The sequence below is a fragment of the Notamacropus eugenii genome, chromosome 2 (genome assembly GCF_028372415.1).
Source record: "Notamacropus eugenii isolate mMacEug1 chromosome 2, mMacEug1.pri_v2, whole genome shotgun sequence".
NCBI lineage: Eukaryota > Metazoa > Chordata > Mammalia > Diprotodontia > Macropodidae > Notamacropus > Notamacropus eugenii.
The window spans coordinates 276,630,410-276,654,508 of record NC_092873.1 but is presented as its reverse complement, the minus strand read 5'-3'; the positions used below and the strand labels follow the sequence as shown (position 1 = coordinate 276,654,508).

The following is a 24,099-nucleotide window of genomic DNA, read 5'->3' as shown; positions in this document are numbered from 1 at the left end:
CGGGTAGCTGAGAGGGCAATTTGCTCCATACACATTTTAGTAACCTCTTAAGGCACCACTGTATTCAGGCATGTCACATTCAGGGAGTGATAAGCTGAAAATTTTCCAACTAGTATAGTTCAGTGGTAACTAATATACTGGTAACGTGACTGCAGAACAGAGCTAGCTGTATTGTACAAAGAAATCTACAATAGGAATTCCAGGCCTATAAAAGGCAAAAACAAAACAAAACAGGAGGTATACGAAAATTGTGCTAATGTTGGGACTGAGAAAAAATGCTTAATAGAAAATAAAAATGTATCTTTAAAAAGAGGAATTGGGCATTTGTATAAAACTTAAAAAGTAGAAGCATAGGAGAATTTTGAAGAGGGGAGTTAGTATGATATTGGTTTATTCATTAAGAACATAACTTAATGCATGCCAGTTACTAAGTGCTAAGGACTGCAGAAACAAGGACAAAAACAAAATATTTTGACTTTCTAGTATTGTTGTCATTCTCTTTGTTCTCCTTACTTTGCTCTGCATCAGTTCATATAAATCTTTCCAGATTCATCATATACCATCTCTTTCATCAAATTTACAGCATGGTATTAATTCCATCACATTTATATAGCCACTCTTCAATTTAGAGGCGTCCCTCAGTTTCCAATTCTTTGCTACCACAAAAAGAGATATAAATATTTTGTATATCCTTAGTTTGTTTTATTTAGGATTAATCTTTCTCTTAATCTTTCCTCCTTCCAAATCTCCTCTCTCCTTTTTTGCTTTCCCTCCTATTTCCATGTTGAGTGAGTGAAATGTATTTCTCTACCCTAGTGTGTGTACTAGTTGTGTGTGTGTGTGTGTGTGTGTGTGTGTGTGTATGTGTGTGTGTGTATATGTGTGTGTGTATTCTTTCCTTCTTTTAACCAATGCAGATGAGAGTTATGTTCAAGTGTCAGCTATTCCCCCAAGGCTTTCTCCTTGTTAGAATAAACTTTTCTGCTTGCACACCCTGATTATGTAAGATGATTTCACCTAACCTTCTCTTTTTTCTCCCCTAGTGTATTACTCTCCCCTTACTTTTCCATTGTACTTTTAAAATCATTAAGCGTAACAGAACCACTCCCAAAGCTTCTTTCTAATTAGATTCCTTCTATGAGATCTGATAATAGGGTTCAGAAAAAACACATATATCATTTCCCCTTATTAGAATGTAAGCAATTTATTTAGTCCCTTATGTTTGTTCATTCATGTCTATCATGCCGTCTTCTCTTCCTCCCCCCCGTATACCTCATTCCTTTTTATACTTTTTCATGCATTGTTTCATCTGACCCAAATTTGGTTCTTTTTTCCTATTTTAGTTCAGTTGTCATCAGACTGAATCTAAAGAATTAGCAAAACACAATGAAATAAAAATAATTGGATAAAAATGATTTGAGTTTTTCAGAGCTAAGATTAATGAGTTTACAGGGACGTACATTTCAATACACAAATAGCTTAACTGTCTTATAAAATTTTGCCTTTCTTCTTACTGGAAATAGATATACATTTGAAGACTGGCTAATTATTTGGGGATATTGGGAAGAAAAGCAATTTATGCTTCAGGTTTTAGATCAGATAATAATATACATTAAACCTCCAAAATCCTGTGTAGCAGTGTATCGACAATTTCTCTCATTTAGGACAGTGCTGTGAGCAAAGAGAACAAAGAAAGCACTTTATCAAGTAATGATTATGTTTTATCAAACAGCTAGCAGTGAAAATACTCATGGTTTTTAGCTGGCAGGAATCTCCTATACCCTTTGGGACTACCATCACCATGGATTCCCTATTAACTTGTTGTGCAGATGGGAAGGATTCCTGTTAAGGTTCCCAGAAGTGGTTAAGGGCTGGCCAACTACTAGTTTTTCTAAGCCCCATTCCGCATATTTTATATTTAATATATTTAATAAGTGACTTGGACATCATATTAGAGAAAATTTGACTATTACTTCGTCAGGTTCTCATACCTTTTTTCCCCTGTATATATGTTATTGATGTATATGTTATTGATTCTTTTTTTAAATCACTTCTATTTCCTCTCAATAGAACCCTCAAATATAGTCAAGCCGTATAGAGCAGAACATTGTTCATACCTATAAATTCTTGCCCTTAATCTGTACTTATGTAACACAACTCCTCTACTAATGATGTAGAAGGCAGTATCAGTGCTCTGGATTGCTATTTGGACACTGATTTGTCAGAATTCTGAAGTTTTTTGGTATTATTTTCTTTCACATTATCCAGGTCTTCAACCTCTGGTTCTACTTATTTTACTCTGTATCAATTCATATAAGTTGTGCTAAGTTTCTCTGGTCTCATCATTGATCATTTCTTATAGCACCAGTGTTTCTTTGCTTTCACTTTACTTTCCAATCACTTTACTTCAAGACCTTAACTAATGAAAACAGTTCTGTACTCTGTAACAGAATTCACTGTGGTGTTGTAAAAAGAACATATACCTTCATGTTAAAAGCCTATATAGTAATAGAGGAAAAACTTTGTATCATTTAGAGCAGTCCAGAATTTAAATTAACTGTCTTGAGAGGTGGTTGAGTTATCCCTCCTTCAAGGTCTTAAGTAGAAGCTGGATATTTACTTGAGTGTATTATTTTGGTGGTATTTTTTTGGGTATAGATTGACCTGCATTCCTTTTGGGTATAGGCTGACTGTTGAGCTCCCTTTTAACCTTGAATTGGTGGTACTATGATTCTTTTAACTGGCAACTTGGATTTTTGCAGAATTATTACTGAACTAAAAGGAAGATGTCTAGGTAGTTTCAGTCCTTGTTCTGCTATAAAACTGTAATCTTGAGATAATACATCATTTAATCTGTGTGTTAATTTCTTCATCTTTAAAGTGGAAATACTAATTCTGCCCCTGTTTTGCAGGGTAGTTGTGAAAACGAAGTATTTTTGAAGCCTTTTGGAATAACAGTATTAGAGATAAATTCCATTTGTAATGAATACTGTTACAAAGGAAAGGCATTGAGGTGAAATCTTTGTCTCGTGGAACGTAGTCCTTAGTTTTTTGTTAACTTGGTTACAAGGAGTTATTATTGACAAATTATCCTGCACAACATGTTTTATCTGGTCCTTGTCCATTTGGCAGCAACAGTGTAACAAAAATACCTAATTCAGTGTGGTTTGCATTGTAAATAAGAAAAGAGGAGCTGAGCCTTTTATAATTCTCTGTTTGGCCAGCAAGTAGCAGTAAGTCTTTTATCTGACCTATTCCCACAAGGGAATATTAAACTATTAAACTATTAAAATGTCCACCCTACCCACACAAAGGAGAAAAGTGGTATGTACCTCAGACCTTGCTCTTTTCTCTACTGAGTTTAAAGATCTTTTCTCATTTACTGTTTCAACATATAAAGTTGGATTTCTGCTTGTGTGAGTAGAAATGACAGAAGGGCAACTTTTGGTTCAATATTAAGAAAAACTGCATAACAAATCTAAAACTAGAACATTTTGCTACGTTATTTGCTGTATTCCTTGTGACTATTTTTCTGGAATCTGTGTTTCTTCTTATTTTAAGATACCCTTCTTAAGAAAAAACACTCATCCCTGTTTCTTTGTCTTAAAACTTTCTCGACTTCATCAAACTAAACACTGAAATGGGAGTTAGGTCCCTTTTGTTTTAGTCCTGTCTTTGTCACTAACATTAGTCCTCTTTTGCTCAATCACTGGTTGACTTAATAGCAGTTTAATATATCATTCACAATATGTTTTAACCAGTTATGTAGAGTACTAGGTGACTATATAGTTACATGTGGCTCTTTATCTTGAGGTTCATATTTTTCCTATAAAATTATTTGGATCTTATAAAGTATGTATAGGATTATTAGCTAATAATCCAAGACTCAGAATTTTAAAAGTAGAAGGGCCCTTAGTGATCATATAATGCAGTTCCCTAAATTTATATGTGAGAAAACTTGAAGTTATAATCCTAGTCTATCAGATTTTAATGAATAATCATAATGTTTGTCTAAATTAAAATGACCACATAATTAGTGGAATGAGACCCGAATCTAGAACATGACACTGGAAGAGGATATATCTTCATCAAAAGACTCAGGAAAGGTAAAAAGAGAGCAGAGTAGAAAAAGTTCTGGACTTCAAGTCAAGAGAGACCTAAGTTCAGATCCACTTAGCTGTGTCATCAGAGGCAAGTCATCTAATGTTTCTGAGTCTGTTTCCTCATCCGTGAAATGTTAGTTATAATATCTGTAGTTCCTGCTTCATAGAAGTCTGAAGAGGCTGATGCAAGCTAATATATGGAAAGTATTTTGAAAGCTTTAGAGCAGGGATTCTTTGCCTGGGGTCTAAGCCAGGCTCTAAGGGATCTGTAGTTAGACTTCATGAAGTCTGTGAACTTGGATGAGAAAACAGTAACATCTCTATTTTCACCAACTTCTAGTTGAAATTTAGTATTTCTTTCAGTTATGAATTTAAAAAATAAAGTAACATTCCAAGAAGGGTTTCATAGCCTTTGCCAGATTACCAGAGAGAACATAACACAAAAAAAGTTAAAAACTTTTGCTTCTTAGCATTACGAATGTAACAACTTATTATTAGAAAAAAGATAAATATCATGAAGGATAAATTTCAGTGTAAAGTCTAAACAAACTACACATTTGGGGATTGTGTAAATTTTTAAGAGTGCTTAAATGCTTATGCAAAATTACATCTATCTATTTAGAAATGGGTTTTATAGAAAGAGTTTGATTTTAAGCAATCTAGATTACAGTTTTATTCATGTCATCATTGTATCATGTCATTCATGTACTGATTTTGATACTTTGAAGGTGGCTGTGCATTTTTGTGTGCCTCTTTCATTTTCAGCGCAGATTGGCAAACGTACAACTCTTACTTATGACTAATGAATTTAAGTAAGCACCTTCCTCTTTCAGAGGCTTTAATAACCACTGTATTCTAAATCAAATAATTTTTACAAGGTTAAATTATAAAATACAGAATGTCACTTTCTCTGCCCTCAGAGTGAGTATTCTGTTGGATTAGGGTGGGATTGTGGACAAAAATTAAGTACAAAATTATATGCAACATAATTTCCCAGGAGAGGCCCCTAAGCAGCTGTAGGGATCAGGATAGGCTTCATGTTATTAACCCTTTTTGTAACATAGACACCGTTGTCAATCTGGTAAACCCTTCTCAGAATAATGTTTTAAATGTATAAAATAAAATACATCGGATTATACAGGAAGTAAGTTATATTGATGATGAAAATACTTTTAAAATTTCACAGATTTCAGGTTAAGAATCCCTGATATATAGGAAGTAGCATTTGAGCTATGCTTTAAAGGAGTAGGGAATTCCACTAGGTAAACATGAAAAGGGAATTCATACCTGGTGTTTGGGAAGCCTGTGGAAAGACACAGAGATGAAAAATGGGATGTCTTATATGGGGAACATCAATAGGACATTTAGATGGACCATAAAATATATGAAGAAGAATATATGATGATCCTAGAAAGGTTAACTGGCACTAGATTGTGAAGAGCTTTAAAAGCCAAACAGAAGAGTTTGTATTTTGTGTCACAGGCAAGAGAGAGTCACTGAGCTTCTTAAGAAGGGGAGTGATATGGTCAAATATGGTCAGGCTTATGGGTCTCATTCAGCCAATTATATGGTCTTACTTTTAGTTCCCAGAGATCTTCATTAAAATAACTCCTTAACAGCAGGGATTATCTTTTGCCTCTTTTTGTATCCCCAGTGCTTAGCACACTGTCTGACACATTGTAGGAGCTTAATAAATGTTTGGTTTTTTAAAATCTATTATACTAAGATTATAATTTAAAATTTTCTTATGTAAGATGAGGGAGTTGGACATATGAGCATTAAATTCTATGATTCTTTGAATATTGCTGACAGTCTTTTTTCCCCTTTGTGGTACATATTTCTTAATAGAGTATTATTCTCATTTTACAGATGGGAAAACACTGAGGCAAAGAATCATTTAAGGTATAAAATCTAAATATCCATTACATCAATCATAAAAACACATAGAATATATAATCATAATTCCCAGTACATTGATTTAAACAATTTGCTATGTTCCTTTGTAATGCATATCTGACTTTTTTGTCATATTACAGATTGCATTCCTGTCTTGCATTTTTAAGTAGTCTAGAATTTTGATGATAGTGTCACTATAGTTTTCCTAACCTGCCTGTCTAAAGTGTTCTAACTGTGGAAAGGCCCATAATTATTTGACATATACATATTCAGTTACAATTGGGGTACTTAAAAGCTACAAGCAAAACCCTTAAAGAACTCTCAGACCTTTATAAGTTGATAATATTACATGTTATATTAATTTATGAGAAAGATATAATAAAGCTCTTTCAACATGGTATAATATTGATCTTGGAGTCAGGAGACTTGAATTCAAATTTTAACTCAATACTTGCCTTGATATCTAGCTGCTCATGTAACTTCTCTATGCTGCAGTTTTCTCATTTGCAAATCACCACATCACAGGATTGTGAGGAAAATATTTTGTAAATCTTATAGGGCTATATAAATGAGTTGTGATGGTGGTGTTATGTTCCAGAGTATGGCTTATAGAAACTTTCATTAAATTATTTAGTTTTCCACTGTAATAATACCATAATACTCATATTTATATTTTTCTAACCTCCTTTATATAATTTGTAGACTCCATGTCATTTCATTTATCTGGCATGAATAGAGAATGAAGTGTTCCAATAAAAGAATAAATAACTGATACATATGCCCTTTTTATTTTCAAATTCTTATTTATTTTTACTTTCTTGAATCAATGTCTTTGTACTTTTGTAACTTACTAACAAATGGTATGGAATATAATTTAACTTCCTGATGATAAATGTTTATCATTATGAACATATATGCATTGTATGTATGTATATACAATGTTCTGTTTTAATGAGTCTTTCTTTTCTGTCATTTTATTAAACTGTTTTCTTATGTACAAGTGCAATTGCTCTATCCCTTCTCTTCTAATTTGTTGCTTTTATTCTGGAACAAGATAAATAAGTTTGATAAAAAATTTGAAAGAAGAGCAAATGTTTTTACAGATATTTCAGATTAAATACCCTTTTGGGGGGATGGTGGAGCCGGGGAGGAGGGAGAGGAGGAGAAAAGAGTCCTTAATTTGAGGTTCATAGCTGTATTCTAGAAGGTTGATGTTGCCAGGTAGCTAGTTGTGTTCTTGAGGCTAAGAGGAGTTAATTGTTGCTGAACATTTTAAAATGTGATTCTGTTTTGGAATTCTGGCTTGGATATTAGACCCTTGAGATATCTGATGCAAAGATCTTTCCCATCATTGTTTTGCTGTATTGTTCTGGCTGCATTTTTCTATGCAACAACTTCTCAATTTGATGTAACCAGAATTATCTGTTCTAACTTTTGTATTTGCTCTGTCACTCATTTTGTTAGGAATGCTTGCGCTAGTCATATGAAGCTAACTTTTTTATGGTGTGCCCCTTTTTATCCAAGTTGCCTTGTGATTTGGAGTTTTACCTCTTTCTTCCATTGGGTCCACGTCTGTCAGATTATACTGTAAATTTATCTTTGGTGAGGGAGCAGAGCAATAAGAACTGAGGTGAAATACCCTTCACAAAGTCCTCCAGACAGATCTAGAACATGCTTCAAACTGAATTCAGAAAGAGTCACAGTGAATCATTTATCCAGCCCAGGTCAGAATAGGGAGACAGGGAGATCGATACATACTGGAGATGGCATCAAGGCAGGAGTTTGCTTTGCAGAGCACTCCTGGAAAGAGGCTATGCGCCAGTGCAAAAGGACAGTCCAGACCACCTCAGATCTCTCTACCAGAGCCACCCTGGGGCACTACGGTAGTGACAGGTGCCAGCTGGTGCCCACAATTCAGTTCTAAATCATAAATTTGGGGTAGCGTGATAAGGGTAATTGAGCACAGGGGTGGTGTTTCTGAGTACGGACACCTCAGGCAGCATAAAGAAGGAAGTTAAGAAGTTTGGTTCAAGCTCATTATACATAAGAAGGAAGTTAAGAAGTATGGTTCAAGCTCAGAACAGGGTTTCACCTTCAGCATCTTGCCCAGCTTGTTGTTGTTATTTGTCCTTTGTTCTTGAAGAGGACCATGACATTGGCAAGTAAATTGGATTTGAGTGAAGGAAGGCTGTGCAGTCACCAGCCTCACTCTTTCCTCCTGAGCTATCTGGATCCAGGGGCAGGATATAGATCAGGATTATTGGACATGGCCCCAATGCAGTTGGAGATTTTGGTCCTTTTAAGCTAACGTCTTTCCCAGGTCTCAGTTTAATCATTTGGTGATTAAGACTAGGTAAGAAATGAGGCAACAGATGGCCTCTTTTACCTCCTCAAAAAAATAAAAATCACTCTGGGAGGGAAAGACCCTCAGGATTTCTGGTCCAGTTTGTAGAGGAATTATCAAGGCAGGAATCCTGGTTGCTGTCCTTCATTCCTGAAGAGGACCAAAATGACACCGTTACATTAGAATTAAGTTACAGTGTCCAACTGTGGATGATCAGACCAATATGAGCTTGGAATACCCTATCACAGGTCAGGCACAAATAGTCCATGTAAGCATTTTTGGGTGGATTCTCTGAATTTGTGCATCTCAAGTTTCTTTGAGCTACTTCAATTCTGCTTTGCTCATAGTGCACAATGCTTTCTTTAATGTGGGTATGCCATGCTGGGCGGTCCTTTGCCAATGTCTCCCATGTTGTGCAGTCACTGCCAGAGTTCTTCGGAGAGACTTTGAGAGTATCCTTGTATTGCTTCTTCTGACCACCATGTGAGTGCTTGCCTTATGTGAGTTCTCCATAAAATAGTCTTTTAGTCAAGCATACATTTGGCATTCAGACAGTGGGGCCAGTCCATCGGAATTGTGTTATATACCATGGAGTTTGAATACTTGGCACCATAGTTCAAGAAAGGATGTCAGCATCTGGTACCTTATCCTGCCAGGTGATCTTTAGAATCTTCCCTAGACAATTCAAGTGGAAGCCGTTTAGTTTCCTGGCATGGAGCTGTTATACCATCCAGATTACACAGACATATAATAATGAGGTCAACACAACGACTCTGTAGACCTCCTCTAGACCAACAGGAGTCTACAGTTATTCTGCTCTGAACCAATAGAACTTTCTAGATGGCCAATAGGTACAGAGTCCAGTAGCAGTATGTTGTTTCACAGATCCAGTCCCAGGTGAAAAACTTGCAGAGTTCAGACTGGGACCAGCAATCAGACTTTGCCTTGTATCACTTTGGGACTACTTTTGAGAAAACTTGCAGAGTCCCACCCTGTCCTGGAGATCCTGGAATAACAAAACACTCATTAACCCAAGAAGACAACAAAAAGACCCATATCTTCCCTCCAGAAGTGTAGCAGAGCCCAGCCCTAACACCAATTCTAAAATCAGGAAGTGGGCTGGAAGGCTGGATCAACAAAAAAAGAACCCTGCCATAATGATTTATTATGTTGACGGAAGCTCCAGATACAAACAGAAGAAGAGAAATACTCCAAAACATCTAGAAACGATGCCTTGAAGAAAAACATTCAGATATGGGGAGATGACATGTTTCCTTTCCCTGTCACTATCAGGGTTCATAGAGGGAGTCCAATTAGACAAGGTCTAGGAGTGGTTATCATAGCTTAATGATTGTAAGAAAGGAATGGAAAGGGAGGGGAAACAAATTACTTGGGAGGAAGGGAAAGGAAGGTTAGAGAAAATTATGTCACATAAATAGGGTATACAGGTTGATAGCTATACAAAGGAGGAGTGGGTGGGTGAACAGCTGACACTGAAACCTCACTCTCATCTGAACTGATCCAAAGAAAGAATAAACACACACACACACACACACACACACACACACACACACACACACACACACACACACACACACACACTCCAGAAACATTTCAGTTAATAGGGAAATAAAAGGAAAAGGAGGGAGGGAAAAATTAGTAGGAAAACAGATTAAGGGAGGGATTAATCATAAGCAAAACAAACTCTTAAAGATGTACAAAAATATTTACAGCTCATTTTGAGGTGTGAGAATTGGAATCTAAAGAGGTACCCATAAATTGGAGAAATGGATGAACAAGTAATGTATATAAATGTGGTAAATAACTAGTTTGGTTAACATTAGCATCATGAACAACCAGGATTCTAGAATAGTGATTATGAAATATGGCTGCCCCCTTCCTCATGGAGAGATAAAGGACTCAATACAGAATGAGATAAAATTTTTTTGATCATGGGCAATGGGAAAATTTATTTTGGTTGACTATACGTATTGGTAATGAGTTTTTTTCTTATGTTCTCAATTGAGGTTGGGGGTTTGGGGGGTAAGAAGGTGAATCTTAGCTCATTAAAACAAACAAAATATCTTTAAAAATTTAAAAAGAAAAACATCTTTAGTAGGAAGTATGACTACTACTTTGATAGTTTTTCATTCTTTATGAAAATATATTTAAACCTTTCTAAAATATTAAGTGCTACATTTAAAATCAATACATAAGGAAGAAAATTCTAGTAGTAGAAATATTTTGTAATAGGAATACCTATTATAGATAGAAATAGAAAAATACCTAGTAATAGAAAAAATCTAGTAATAGAAAATTCTGTAATTCTAGAATCATTCTTAATTCATAAGGCTTTATACCAAGATCAGATGTGATATATCTGACAACTGCAAAGGCGTATAGAACATGAGTGAACTTCTTCCTCCAGCTAGTAATGCCCCTCCAGATTATTTTGGTTTTGCTTTGTATGTATATTATCTGTGTACTTATGTATGCACATGTTATTTTTCCCAATAAAATGTAATTTTTGTCTTCAGTGCCTGCCACATAGGCATTTTTAAAATGCTTGTTGGTTGATTGATATAACTCAACTAAGTACGCCTCTTAATAATTGCATCCTGAGCTGTTTCAAAAGTCAGTAGGAAAGAAGATAAATATGTCAAAGTGATGGTCTTGAAAAATGGGCAGCAACAAAGTATTTTGAACTATAGATATGCATAATGACTAGAGAAAAGATGTAATATAGGAGGAAAAGTGCTGAGTTTGGAATCAGGAGAAACTCAGGTTAGTTTAGCCCAGGGGTGGGGAAATTACAGCCTTGAGGTCACATAGGGCATTCTAGGTCCTTGCGTCCTTTTGACTCAGTCCAAGTTTTACAGAATAAATCCTTTTATTATGGGGATTTGTTCTGTGAAGTTTTGATTCAGTCAGAGGGCCTCAGCTGAGGACCTAGAGAGCCACATGTGGCCTTGAGGCTGCAGGTTTCTGGTTTAGCCTAAAATGTCAAGTGAGTCAGGTCTGACACTGCAGAGATGTGACTGTGGTCAAGTCACTTCTCTCAGCTTTAGTTTCCTCATCTGTAGATCAAGGATAATGCCTACTTCACTAGATTGTTTTAAGAATCCAATTAAAAGTCCTTTCTGAATCTTTAAAGCTCTATACAAAACAACTGTTGTTATTGCTGAAGATTACACTGATAATAAATAGCCATTTTCCTGAAATAGAAGTCTGTCCTATGGCGTCCATTGATGTCATATGATTGCAAACCTTGGAAAACGTTGATGAATTAGTTGGTTACCAAAAAGACAATGAAGAGCCCTTATAAAAGTGTGGCATTTGGTATGAAAACTCAGAATGGCTGAGATTGGAAGAAGAAAAAAATTAAGTATGATAGAAAGGGCTTTTAGGTTATATTGAGGAAAAGAAAGGATTGGACCACTGCTCAGATTGGGTAAAAAAAAAAAAAAACCATGCAGAGGAAGCAGAGCTTCTCAACTCTTATTTTCCTTCTTTTTTTTCTGCTCAGGAGTAGACAGAACAAGAGACAGAACAAAACTGGTTAATAAAGGTTAGTACTTTAGATCAGTAAGTAGTCAGTGAGTATCTAACTGCCCTTAATCAGTTCAAGATAGCGGAAGATTGACGTGTAGTGGACTGCAAACTCAGCAAGAATCATCAGTATACCGTTATTGCAGACCAAAAGAAATCCAATTTGTGGTTACATTAAGAGAGTCATGAAACTAGAGAGGTAATAGTTCTGCTATGTTTTGCCTTGGTGAGACCATATCTAGAATATTCTGTTCTATTCTGTGTATCTGTTCTGTTCTATGTATTTTAGGAAGTACAATGAGAAACTTAAATGTATTCAGGTGAGGGCAACCAGGAAAGTGAGGAAGCTTAGATTGAATGCAGCATGAAAGAAAATTAGTTGGGAGTGCTGGGGATATTTAGCTTGGAGGAGAGAAGTCTCAGGGTGACATGACATCTCTTTCAAGTGTTTCAAGGGCTATCATATGGAAAAGGTAACAGATTTGTTCTGCTTAGCCTCAGAAGACAGAACTAAGAGCATTAGGTTGGAGTTGCATGGAAGTAGATTTAGGTTTGAAGTAAGGAAAAACTTCCTAACTGTTAGAAATAACCACAAGTAGAATAGGTTGGCTCAGTAGGTAGTGAGTTCTTTCTCACTAAAGGTCTTCAAACCGAGCCTGGGTGGGTGACCACTTGCTGGATATGTTGTAGAGTCTTATTTCTATGTCTAGTCACATCATTCAGATTCCTCATTTCATATTATGTTCAGTTTTAGAGTTAGAAAATTATTGGAAAATGCTTTACGTGCAACATGCATTGCCAGTTTATGGAAGATAAATTATTTTTCTCCTTTGACTTGTAACTGATACTTTAATTTTACACAAGTACATCATTTTCCTTTTATCTGGTAAGAGGTACCATCAGAATCCTCTACCAGTAGTATGAGGTACTTCCTTTTAGTACATTTCTTTTAGAATATTGTTAGTACTGTATGCTTAATTTCTGATAGGTAGTAATATGTTTTGCTGTTATCAAATACCCAGTCTTGCATTCATATATTTTTTATTTTTATAGAAAAATCCAAATTTATATTTAAGATCTTACAGAAACTAAAATTGGTTTTCATTTAATATTTTTAATTGGTGTAGTCTTCTACTTTATTTCCAGATTCAGAAGAAGATGTTGTTGAAACACCTGCAGTGTTTCATGATGAACATACCCATCAGGAGATAAAGGGTCAGAAAACACTAGCAACTCCTGCAGTTCGTCGCCTTGCCATGGAAAACAATGTAGGTTCTCCCACTAATTTTTCTGTATGTATTCCTACTTTTTAAAAAAGATGGTGCATTTCTATGACTTATTTCAGGGAGAAATTTGAGGTCATACAAGGCACTGAACAATTTTCCAAGAAGAGTTCAGACCACTTTTACTACTTACTCAGTTTGGGGCCAATTTAATTGTTCATCTGTAGCATCTATCTAAGGTCTATGTGTTAATGGACCTATTTGTCAATGTGTCATTGGATTTTTTAATTCAACTGCGTATAATAGTTTAGACAATAGGAATTCTTCATCCACTTGATTTTTTCCTATATGGATTCTCAGGTCAAATTCTTTGTAAAGTTGGAAGGAACCTTAGAGACACCACTTAATATTCAACCTATAGCTGAAAAAGAATCCCTTTTATAATGCTACAGATGGCTATGGTTGTTTGCATGTTGTCTGTCCCATTAGAATATGAGCACCTTGACGGCAGACTTTTTTTGTTTATATCTTCAACACTTGGCACAGTGCTTGGTACATGGTAAGTGCTTAATAAATGCTTGTTGTTTGACTGGCTGGTCATTCAGCTTTTGTTTGAAGACTTCCAATGAGGGGATTGCCCCTTATTTTCTCAAATACTCCATTCCACTCTGAAATAGCATCTACCCACTACTGACTTCTGGAGTCAGATAGAACATTTCTATTCTCTTTTTCCTATTACAGCTTCAGCTATTTAAATACTTTCATGGTCCCTCCAAGCTTACTAGTTTCCTTACTAAAATGTGGTGCCCAGAGCTGAACATAATACTTTAGATATGGTCTGACCATTGCAGAATATAAGCCATTCACTTTCTTAGACAGTAGCCCACTATACTTCTTAATGCAGCCTGTAATAACAGTAATAAAAACATTTTTATTATATAATATTGATAATAATAATTTTGGCTATTATATGCTGTTGACTCATGGAGTTTGTAAAACCCCTTTTTCATCTTTTTCAGATGAACTATTGTCTAACAATCTTTTTCTCATCTTGTACTTATGAAGTTGAATTTTTTTTAAGATTCAGTCCCTGTGCTGATCTGTTAAGATCTTTTTTAGCTCTCTAATTTGGTATTCAATTTGTTATGCATGAGTTTCTTTAGGAGGCTCTATAATATTCGGGGACTTGTTGTCCCTGAAATTCCTGTTGTCCCTGAAATCACACAATGTCATTTGCAAAGAGGAGCTTATAGGGTATTTCATGAAGTATCAAGAATACTTCTGCCACTTGAACACTTTGCTGAACACCCTCCATGATAGTGGTAAACATCTTTGGTGAGCAAAAATCTCCCTATTTTATGCCTAGCTTGATATTAATGATTAGGGTCATTGGACAAAATTATTTCTCTTTCATGAAATCTTGAAAGTTGCAAAAGAATCCTTCCAATTTCATTATCTTTTTGCACTCCTGTATGTGAATAGGTATTAACCATTCCTCATTATTTTCTCTCGTGCTTTTCAGTATTCAGTTTTTCGTAATGGAAATTTATATTCTTTTCTTATATTATCTCCTTCCATAAATTGATGAAATACATTGCACATTTAGTGTCATGGAATATCATACTGTAGAGAAACAAAGTTTCAAGTGGATCCAAAAGCCAGTGGAAAGACACACAGTAATTATATATAGTCTGTAGCATATTGCCAAGGAAGAATAAAATAAAATAAAACTCAAGGAAGTCCAGGAGTATGATAAGTGAAAAACCTCTAGAGGATTTATGGAAGGATAAGTACAAGAGTTGCATAGAGTAAGAAAGCACAAATGGCTTGTGGTCTCTTACTGTTGAAAGAACGACCTACATGGACAAGGTCACTAAAGTAAAGTATCAATCACTGGTCAGTGATTGTTGAAGCCATATTGAAATAATATTTATTAAGATCTATAGATCAGAATAACAGAATGTTAGGTGGGGAAAAGTAAAGGATATAACAAAAGAATCAGTTTTTTCCTGAAAAAATTACTAGAGGAATAGTGGGAAATGAGGAATGATAACCATTCACATAAATATAATTCTTTGTGGTGTACAGACAGTGAATTCATTGCTTCAAATGGACAAATGAACATTATTTCTGATTTATAGTTATTTAGTTAGTAGGTTTTTTAATTTAGGGATTATTGCCTATAGAAATGGCTTGTACTATTTGAACTTAATTTGTCTTACCAAAAATAAGTAGAGGATAATACTGCAGCTAATCTACTGTTTGTTGAAGTAGTAAATGATTAGAAATTATCTATAGTAATCTCATAGTTCCAAATGTTGACATTTTATTGGTTTTTTTTTTTAGTAAAGCTGAATCATGAGCATTTAAACATAGCTTTTAAAATTATTTGTTTAAGTTCACAAAAAATAATTTACATAAATCCAAATATCCTATATGACATGAGTCATGAAGTAACCATAATTTCTGAAGAATTAAAGTTGCAGATAACCCAAAGGCTCAAACAAAATATGTAAAAATGCTTTTCAGACTTTAAAATGCTATGTAAATGTCAGTCATTATTAGTATTATTGAAGCCCATGTGTGAGCTTCAGTGCATCACCAGCAGTGAGGTCCAAGAGATAAGTTACTAGAAGAAGTGATGCGTCTATGCAGTGAGAAGGTGTAACAGAAAGATAACCTCTTTGCTCCATTAGTGTCTATAAAGTGTTAGCAGATTCAAAGGAATTAATCAGCTGGTTAAATGGAGACTTTGTAGAAGATTTGCAGGGTAACATGGACAAACATATTACGGGACAACACGCACAGGAGGAAAAGGTGATTGTGATCTGCAGCGTTGGAAAGAGTACCCACATTGATGGAATCACAGATTCATCCAGTTTGTGAGAGGATGAATACTATTTTTGTCTTTCAAGGATAATTTAGTCCTTCGAAAAACAATTCATATGAGGGGAATCAAAACCAAGATGGCAGAGAAAAAGCAGAGACTCTCCTGAGTTATCCCAAATTCCCCTTCAAACAACTTTAAATAATGCCTCCAATGAATTCTGGAGCAGTAGAACCACCAAAGGACAGGGTGAAATCATTTTCCAGGCCAAGACAGTTTAGAAGGTCAGCAGGAAAGGTCTGTTGCAGCAGGATGAGAGTAGAGCACAGACTAGTGCAACCCAACAGCAGGCTGTGGGAGTTACTAAATCAGTTGCAGAAGCAGAGGGTTGCAGGGCTTTCAGTCTGTAGACAGAAGAAGACTGATGTTCACACATGGGCCTCAATAATACTAATAATGATTGGCATCTGCATAGCATTTTAAAGTCTGCAAAGCATTTTTACATATGTTATTTTGTTTGAGTTTTTAGGTTACCTGCAACTTAATTCTTCAGAAGCTATGGTTTCTTTGGGTAACAGGTCAGAAGAAGGTTGCAGGAGTCACCTCCTGGCACTGGAGGCAGACCCTCTTGTATGGTGTATGGACCATGTGCAGATCTACATCCCTGCCCTAAGATGTTGTCCCAGAATGAGAAAGAGCAATAGCACACCACAGTTGAAACCTGCAGGGGAGCAGGAACCTTTGTTATAATTCCAGGGTGGGAAAAATACTTGTGGTCACTCACAGATCAGAGCACAGGCCAGGAAAAGAGTAAACACATCTCTCCTTAGATCATGCCTCCTTGGAAGAACTGAAAATGTACAGATATCCCAGAACTAGTTCCAAAAACAGTTACACCAAAAGCCTGAAGCTTGGGATAGTGACACCTGCACCCTAAGAGTAGAGCCCAGCTTCATCATAAAGCTAATAGTCAAGAAATAGACTGGGAAAATGAGCAAACAATTATGATGGTGACATGAAAGATCAGAATCACAGAGAAGATAACAAAGTCAAAACTGCTGCATCCAAAGCCTCAGTGAAAAATGTGAATTGGTCCCAAGCCCAAAAAGAATTCCTGAAAGAGTTCAAAAAGGATTTTAAAAATCAAATAAGAATGACAGAGGTAGAATTAGGAAAAGAAATAAAGAGGATGTTGCAAGAAAATCATGAAAAAAAGAGTCAACAGCTTGGTAAAGTAAAATTTGAAAAATGTAAAAGGAGGTACAAAGCTCACTGAAGAAAATAATTCCTTAAAATTAGAATTGCACAAAAGGCATCTAGTAATTCCATAAAACATCAAGAAACAATAAAAGCAAACCTAAAAAATAAAAGGTAGAAGAAAATATAAAGTATCTCACCAGAAAAACAAACTAACCTAGAAAACAGATATTTAAGAATTAATGGACTTCCTGAAAGCCATGCTCAAAAAAGAGCCTAAATATCACCTTTCAAGAAAGTATCAAGGAAAACTAGCCTGATACTCTAGAACCGACAGGTAAAATAGAAATTGAAAGAATGCTCTGATCACCTCCTGAGAGAGATATCCCAACATGAAAACTCCCAGAAATATAATATCTAAATTCCAGAGCTCCTAGGTCAAAGAAAAAAATATTGCAAGCATCCAGAAAGAAACAATTCAGATATCATGGAACCCCAGTCAAGATAGCATGAGATTTAGCAGTGCCTGCATTAAAGAATCAGAGAGCTTGGAATATGATACTCTGAAGGGTAAAAGAGGTAGAATATCAGTCAAGAATCACCCAGCAAAACTGAGTATAATCAGTTGATATACAGTTGATATTACAGTCAAAGAATATGAACAGGTAGTTTTTAGACAAACTAATCAAAATTGTCTATAGTCATGTAAAAATGTTCTAAATCACTTTGATTAGAGAAAAGCAAATTAAAACAACTCTGAAGTACCATTCTACACTCATCAGATTATCTAAGATGACAGAAATGAAAGATGACAAATGTTGGAGGGGGTGTGGGAAAATTGAGACACTGATGAGCTATTGATGGATTCGTTCAATCTGGAGAGTAATTTGGAAGGCTATAAAACCATGAATGCATTTTGACTCAACAATACCACTACTAGGTCTGTATCCCAAAGAGATCAAAGGAAAAGGACTTATATGTACAAGAATATACCAGCTCTTTTGTGGTGGCAAAGAATTGGAAATTGAAAGGAAACCTATCAATGAGGAAATGGCTTATTGAACAAGTTGTAGTATATGATTGTGATGGAATACTATTGTGCTATAAGAAATGATGAGCAGAATGCTCTCCAAAAAACCTGGAAAGACTTCCATGAACTAACACAAAGTTGAAATGAGCAGAAGCAGGAGAACATCATACGCAGTAATTGCAGTATTGTACGATGATCAACTGTGCATAATGACTTAGTTATTCTCAGCAATACAGTAATCCAATACAATTCCTAAAAATTTATGATGAAAAATGCTCTCCATCTATAGAGAAAGAAGTGAGGGGGGGGGCGGAGCCAAGATGGCGGAGTAGAAAGACGCACATACACATAGCTCTGAACCCACAACCCATAGAATGGCTACAGGGAAGTAACTCACGGCGAATTCCGCACCCAGAGGCCACGGAACATTGGAGCGAGGGAGATTTCTGTTCCAGAGAGACCTGCAAACCTCTCGCCGGGGGGTCCTTCGCGCTGCGGACTGGGCGCCGGGACTGGGAGCTGAGTGCAGCCCTGCCGCGGCCGCGGCACGGAGAGGAAAAGATCCGAGCAGGCTTCACAGACAGGATCTCCAGCGGCCACACGGGTCCCTCCACCCACAGAGGGATCTGCAAACCTCTCGCAAAAGGTCCGTCGCGCTGCAGACACAAAGCCCAGCCCAGACCTGCTGCGGCCACGGCTGCGGCACCGAGAGAAACAGATCCGAGCAGGCTTCAGGGACGGGATCTCCAGCGGCCGCACAAGTCCCTCCACCCACAGGTGACAGGGGTGGGTGAGAGAGTATCTTTGGTGGGTCGAGAGGGGAGTGGGGTGCCCCCATAATTCAGGCCCCCCCCCCCGGGAGGTAGAAGCTGAGAGGCGGCTGCAGACAGGGGCTCCCCAAACCGGCGGGAGCCTGAATCTATTGCGGAAGGTCTGCGCATAAACCCCCTGAGGGAACTGAGCCTGAGAGGTGGCCCTGCCCCGATCTCAGCACCAGATCATAATCTCATACTGAATAGCAGCCCTGCCCCCGCCAAAAGCCCTGAGGCTGGAAGCAGCATTTGAATCTCAGACCACAAACACGGGCTGGGAGGATCAGGAGGTGAGGTGGGTGTGAGGAAAATATTCAGAGGTCAAGTCACTGGCTGGGAAAATGCCCAGAAAAGGGAAAAGAAATAAGACTATAGAAGGTTACTTTCTTGGCGAACAGGCATTTCCTCCCTTCCTTTCTGATGAGGAAGAACAATGCTTACCATCAGGCAAAGACACAGAAATCAAGGCTTCTGTGTCCCAGCCCACCCAATGGGCTCAGGCCATGGAAGAGCTCAAAAAGAATTTTGAAAATCAAGTTAGAGAGGTGGAGGAAAAGCTGGGAAGAGAAATGAGAGACATGAAGTCAAAGCATGAACAGCAGATCAGCTCCCTGCTAAGGGAGACCCAAAAAAATGTTGAAGAAATTAACACCTTAAAAACTAGCCTAACTCAATTGGCAAAAGAGGTTCAAAAAGCCAATGAGGAGAAGAATGCTTTCAAAAGCAGAATTAGCCAAATGGAAAAGGAGATTCAAAAGCTCACTGAAGAAAATAGTTCTTTCAAAATTAGAATGGCACAGATGGAGGCTAATGACTTTATGCAAAACCAAGAAATCACAGAACAAAGAGAGAAGAATGGAAAAATGGAAGATAATGTGAAATATCTCATTGGAAAAACAACAGACCTGGAAAATAGATCCAGGAGAGACAATTTAAAAATTATGGGACTACCTGAAAGCCATGATCAAAAGAAGAGCCTAGACATCATCCTTCATGAAATTATCAAGGAAAACTGCCCTGAGATTCTAGAACCAGAGGGCAAAATAAATATTCAAGGAATCCACAGAACACCGCATGAAAGAGATCCAAAAAGAGAAACTCCTAGGAACATTGTGGCCAAATTCCAGAGTTCCCAGGTCAAGGAGAAAATACTGCAGGCAGCTAGAAAGAAACAATTCAAGTATTGTGGAAATACAATCAGGATAACACAAGATCTAGCAGCCTCTACATTAAGGGATCGAAGGGCATGGAACAGTATATTCCAGAAGTCAAAGGAACTAGGACTAAAACCAAGAATCACCTACCCAGCAAAACTGACTATAATACTTCAGGGGAAAAAATGGTCTTTCAATGAAATAGAGGATTTTCAAGTATTCTTGATGAAAAGACCAGAGCTGAAAAGAAAATTTGACTTTCAAACACAAGAATGAAGAGAACCATGAAAAGGTGAACAGCAAAGTGAAGTCATAAGGGACTTACTAAAGCTGAACTGTTTACATTCCTACATGGAAAGACAATATTTGTAACTCTTGAAACATTTCAGTATCTGGGTACTGGGTGGGATTACACATGCACACACGCTCACATACATAGAGACAGAGTGCACAGAGTGAATTGAATAGGTTGGGATCATATCTTTAAAACAAAATGAAATCAAGCAGTGAGAGAGAAATATATTGGGAAGAGAAAGGGAGAAATTGAATGGGGCAAATTATCTCTCATAAAAGAGGCAATCAAAAGACTCATTAGTGGAGGGATAAAGAGGGGAGGTGAGAGAAAAACATGAAGTCTACTCTCATCACATTCCACTAAAGAAAAGAATAAAGTGCACACTCATTTTGGTAGGAAAACCTATCTCACAATACAGGAAAGTGGGGGATAAGGGGACAAGCAGGGTGGGGGGGATGATAGAAGGCAGGGCATGAGGAGGAGAGTGCAATTCGAGGTCGACACTCATGGGGAGGGATAGGATCAAAAGAGAATAGAAGTAATGGGGGACAGGATAGGATGGAGGGAAATATAGTTAGTCCTATACAACACAACTATTATGGAAGTCATTTGCAAAACTACACAGATATGGCCTATATTGAATTGCTTGCCTTCCAAAGGGAAGGGGTGGGGAGGGAGGGAGGAAGAGAAGTTGGAACTCAAAGTGTTAGGATCAACTGTCGAGTAATGTTCTTGCCACTAGGAAATAAGAAAAACAGGTAAAGGGGTATAGAAAGCTATCTGCCCCTACAGGACAAAAGAGAAGATGGAGACAAGGGCAGAGAGGGATGATAGAAGAGAGAGCAGATTGGTCATAGGGGCAATTAGAATGCTTGGTGTTTGGGGGGGGAGGGGATAAAAGGGGAGAAAATTTGTAACCCAAAATTTTGTGAAAATGAATGTTAAAAGTTAAATAAATAAATTTAATAATAAAAAAAAAAAAAAAAAGAAGTGAGGGGGTCTGAATGCAGATCAAAACATACTTTTTTTTCTTTTTGGTCTGTTTTCTTTCATGACAGAACTGATGTGGAAAGGTTCTGCATGCCTGCACATGTGTAACCTATATGAAATGGCTTGCCTTCTCAATGAGGGGGAAGAGGAGGGAGGGAATTTGAACTCAAAATTTTAAAAAAGAATGTTAAGATTGTTTTTACATGTAATTGGGAAAAAATATCAAATACACATTAAAGAAAGAAAAATCATTCATATAAATGAAATAGAGTTTAAGATTAAGGAATTAATGCATAATATTTGCAAGAATGTAGTCAGTTATTTCTCTACCCACATTAATGTCAACAGAACAGAGATATAGTTTAATAGAAATACCTTGCAGAGGCAAAAAAGAAGCAGGGAGTAAAGTGGTCTAAAAAAATCATCTCTTTTTTTCAAATGAAGCTGTAGTATCTTATTTACTCAAGTATAAGCAATATAAATCAAAACATTGTAAACACTAGACTTATACTGAGTAAAATTCTGGAGTTGAAAGGCATTAAAGTAAAGTTAAGTATATTTGTATTACTATTATTTAAGTCTCATTCCTTGGAAATGAGTGAGTAAAGACATTTATAAAGCATTTTTTATGTGCCAAGCTCTATGCTAAGCTTTGAGGCTACAAAGCAAAAACCAAGACTGTTCCTGTTCGCAGGGAGTTTACATCCTAACTGGATGAGACAGCACAAATAAGAGAATTCACTTATAGGACAGAAAGAAAGGTCCAGTGGTACAGGCCACCAGGGTACGATGACAGAAGATTGCAAAGCCCAGGGATTCTTAAGGTTCAGTACCAGGGCTGATGGCAATGAGATCACTTAGACCTGTTCCTTTAGGCCTACAATGATATACATTGGTGACATTTTAAGCAGTTTGACAATGGCAGGAGCATTGGATTTTAATTCAGAGCACCAGGTTTGAATCCTGACTATGTGACCTTGAACATGTTATTTGATCTCTCATGGCCTCTTATTCATGTTCTATAAAATCAGGGACTTGACATTTAAGGCCTTTTTCAGGTTTAAATTTATGATCTTATGATCTATTCCAGTCCCTCACCCAATATTTTCTGTACAACGTCCCTAACGTTCAATCTCTGCTTAAATATGTATAGTGAAAAGGAACTCATTGCTGCAGGAGACTACAAACTGCATGTGACAGTAAACCCACTACTGTGTGAAAAAGTCCATTCCATTTTCAAATAGCTCTTGTTAGAAAATTTCTTCTTATATTGAGTCCAAAACCTCTTTCCTTGTAATTTAAGATTTTACAGAATTTCAGTGTTGGAAGTCCAACCTGAATCTGAACATCCCTCCTTTAACATCCTCAACAAGTCACCATCTAGTCTCTGCTTAAAGACCTTTAATGAATCTAATCCTTCCTGAGACAATGCATTTTACCTTGGGACACTTAATTTTTAAGAAGGAAAACTTATATGATGTAAAGTGAAATGAACAGGACCAAGACAACATTGTATGCAGTAACAGAACTATTATAACAATAATCAACTTAAAAAATTAGCCACCCTGATCAATACAATGATCCGTGACAATTCCAAAAGACTCTTGATGAAGAAATGCTATCCACCTCCAGAGGAAGAATTGATGACCTCTGAGTATAAATTGAAGCATTTTTTTCTTATTTTCTTTATTTTTCTTGCTTTTTTGCAGCATGGCTAATATGGAAATAAGTTTTGCATGAGTTCACATGTATAATGGGTATCATATTGCTTGCCTTCTCAGTGGGTGGAAAGGGGATTGGAGAAAAGGAGAGAATTCAAAATGAAAAAGTGCCTAAAAAAGTTTTTTCTTTTATCAAGTTGAAATTTGACTCTCTGCAGCTTCCACTTGTTCTTTGATTCTAGTTCTCCCAGGAGCCAAATAGAATAAGTCTTAGGCCACTTTCATTTGGTAGCTTTTCAGATGCTTGAGGACAACTATTATGTTCCCCTAAGTTTTATTTCCTCTGGGCTAAATATCCATACTCCCTTCAACTAGTTCTCCTAGAACATGGTCCCTAAGGTTTTCACCATCTGGATTACCCTCTTCTGAAAGGATTTTTGGAAAGCAAACTGAAATATGGCATGCCAGAGCTAAGCACAGTATTCATGATGTGGTCTGAACAAAGCAAAGTATCTGCAGCTTTTACCCACTGGTTCTATTTCTCCTTTTGGAGCCATGTAGAATAAGCCTTAGCCCTGTTCTATAAGACAGCTCTTGAAAACTTTGAAATTATTATTGCCTGTCTCTTTTTCCCCAGACTAAACATCCCCAATTGAATCAACGAATCCTTAACCCAGTAATTAAGATATTCAGATGCCAAATGTGCCTCTAATACGATTATTTTTGATAATTTACATACTTTTCTAGCAAAAAAAAAATGAAAAAGTATTTGAGATCTTTGCTATAGTGGTTCTTTTCATTGTTACACTTTTAACCAACAAATTGGTTCAAATTTGTTGGTATTTAACAAGTCATTCCAAATTTTATCATTTCAAATTTTAGTTTTGTCTATTTTCATTTATTTTTGTTAACTTTTTTCCTTAACAGAAGTGCAGTGATAGTTATGCAGATCTAAGAATGACTGAAAGCTTAAATGATTTGAGTTCACGTCAAGCAATTGTGAAATATAATTTAGTTA

At 36.6% G+C, this 24,099-nt stretch overlaps 1 protein-coding gene across 4 annotated transcripts in view; it reads left to right on the top strand.

The window, feature by feature from the left end:
* DBT (dihydrolipoamide branched chain transacylase E2) overlaps window positions 1-24,099 on the top strand; it is a 62,722-nt gene that overhangs the window by 18,396 nt on the left and 20,227 nt on the right. For 3 of the 4 annotated variants that reach the window (XM_072644123.1, XM_072644125.1, XM_072644124.1), the window contains one exon: window positions 13,039-13,160. In XM_072644123.1, the coding sequence (XP_072500224.1) occupies window positions 13,039-13,160 (122 nt within the window). Of the gene's footprint in view, window positions 1-11,869; window positions 11,912-13,038; window positions 13,161-24,099 lie in introns of all 4 variants that reach the window. The other variant, XM_072644122.1, reaches the window with a different exon arrangement.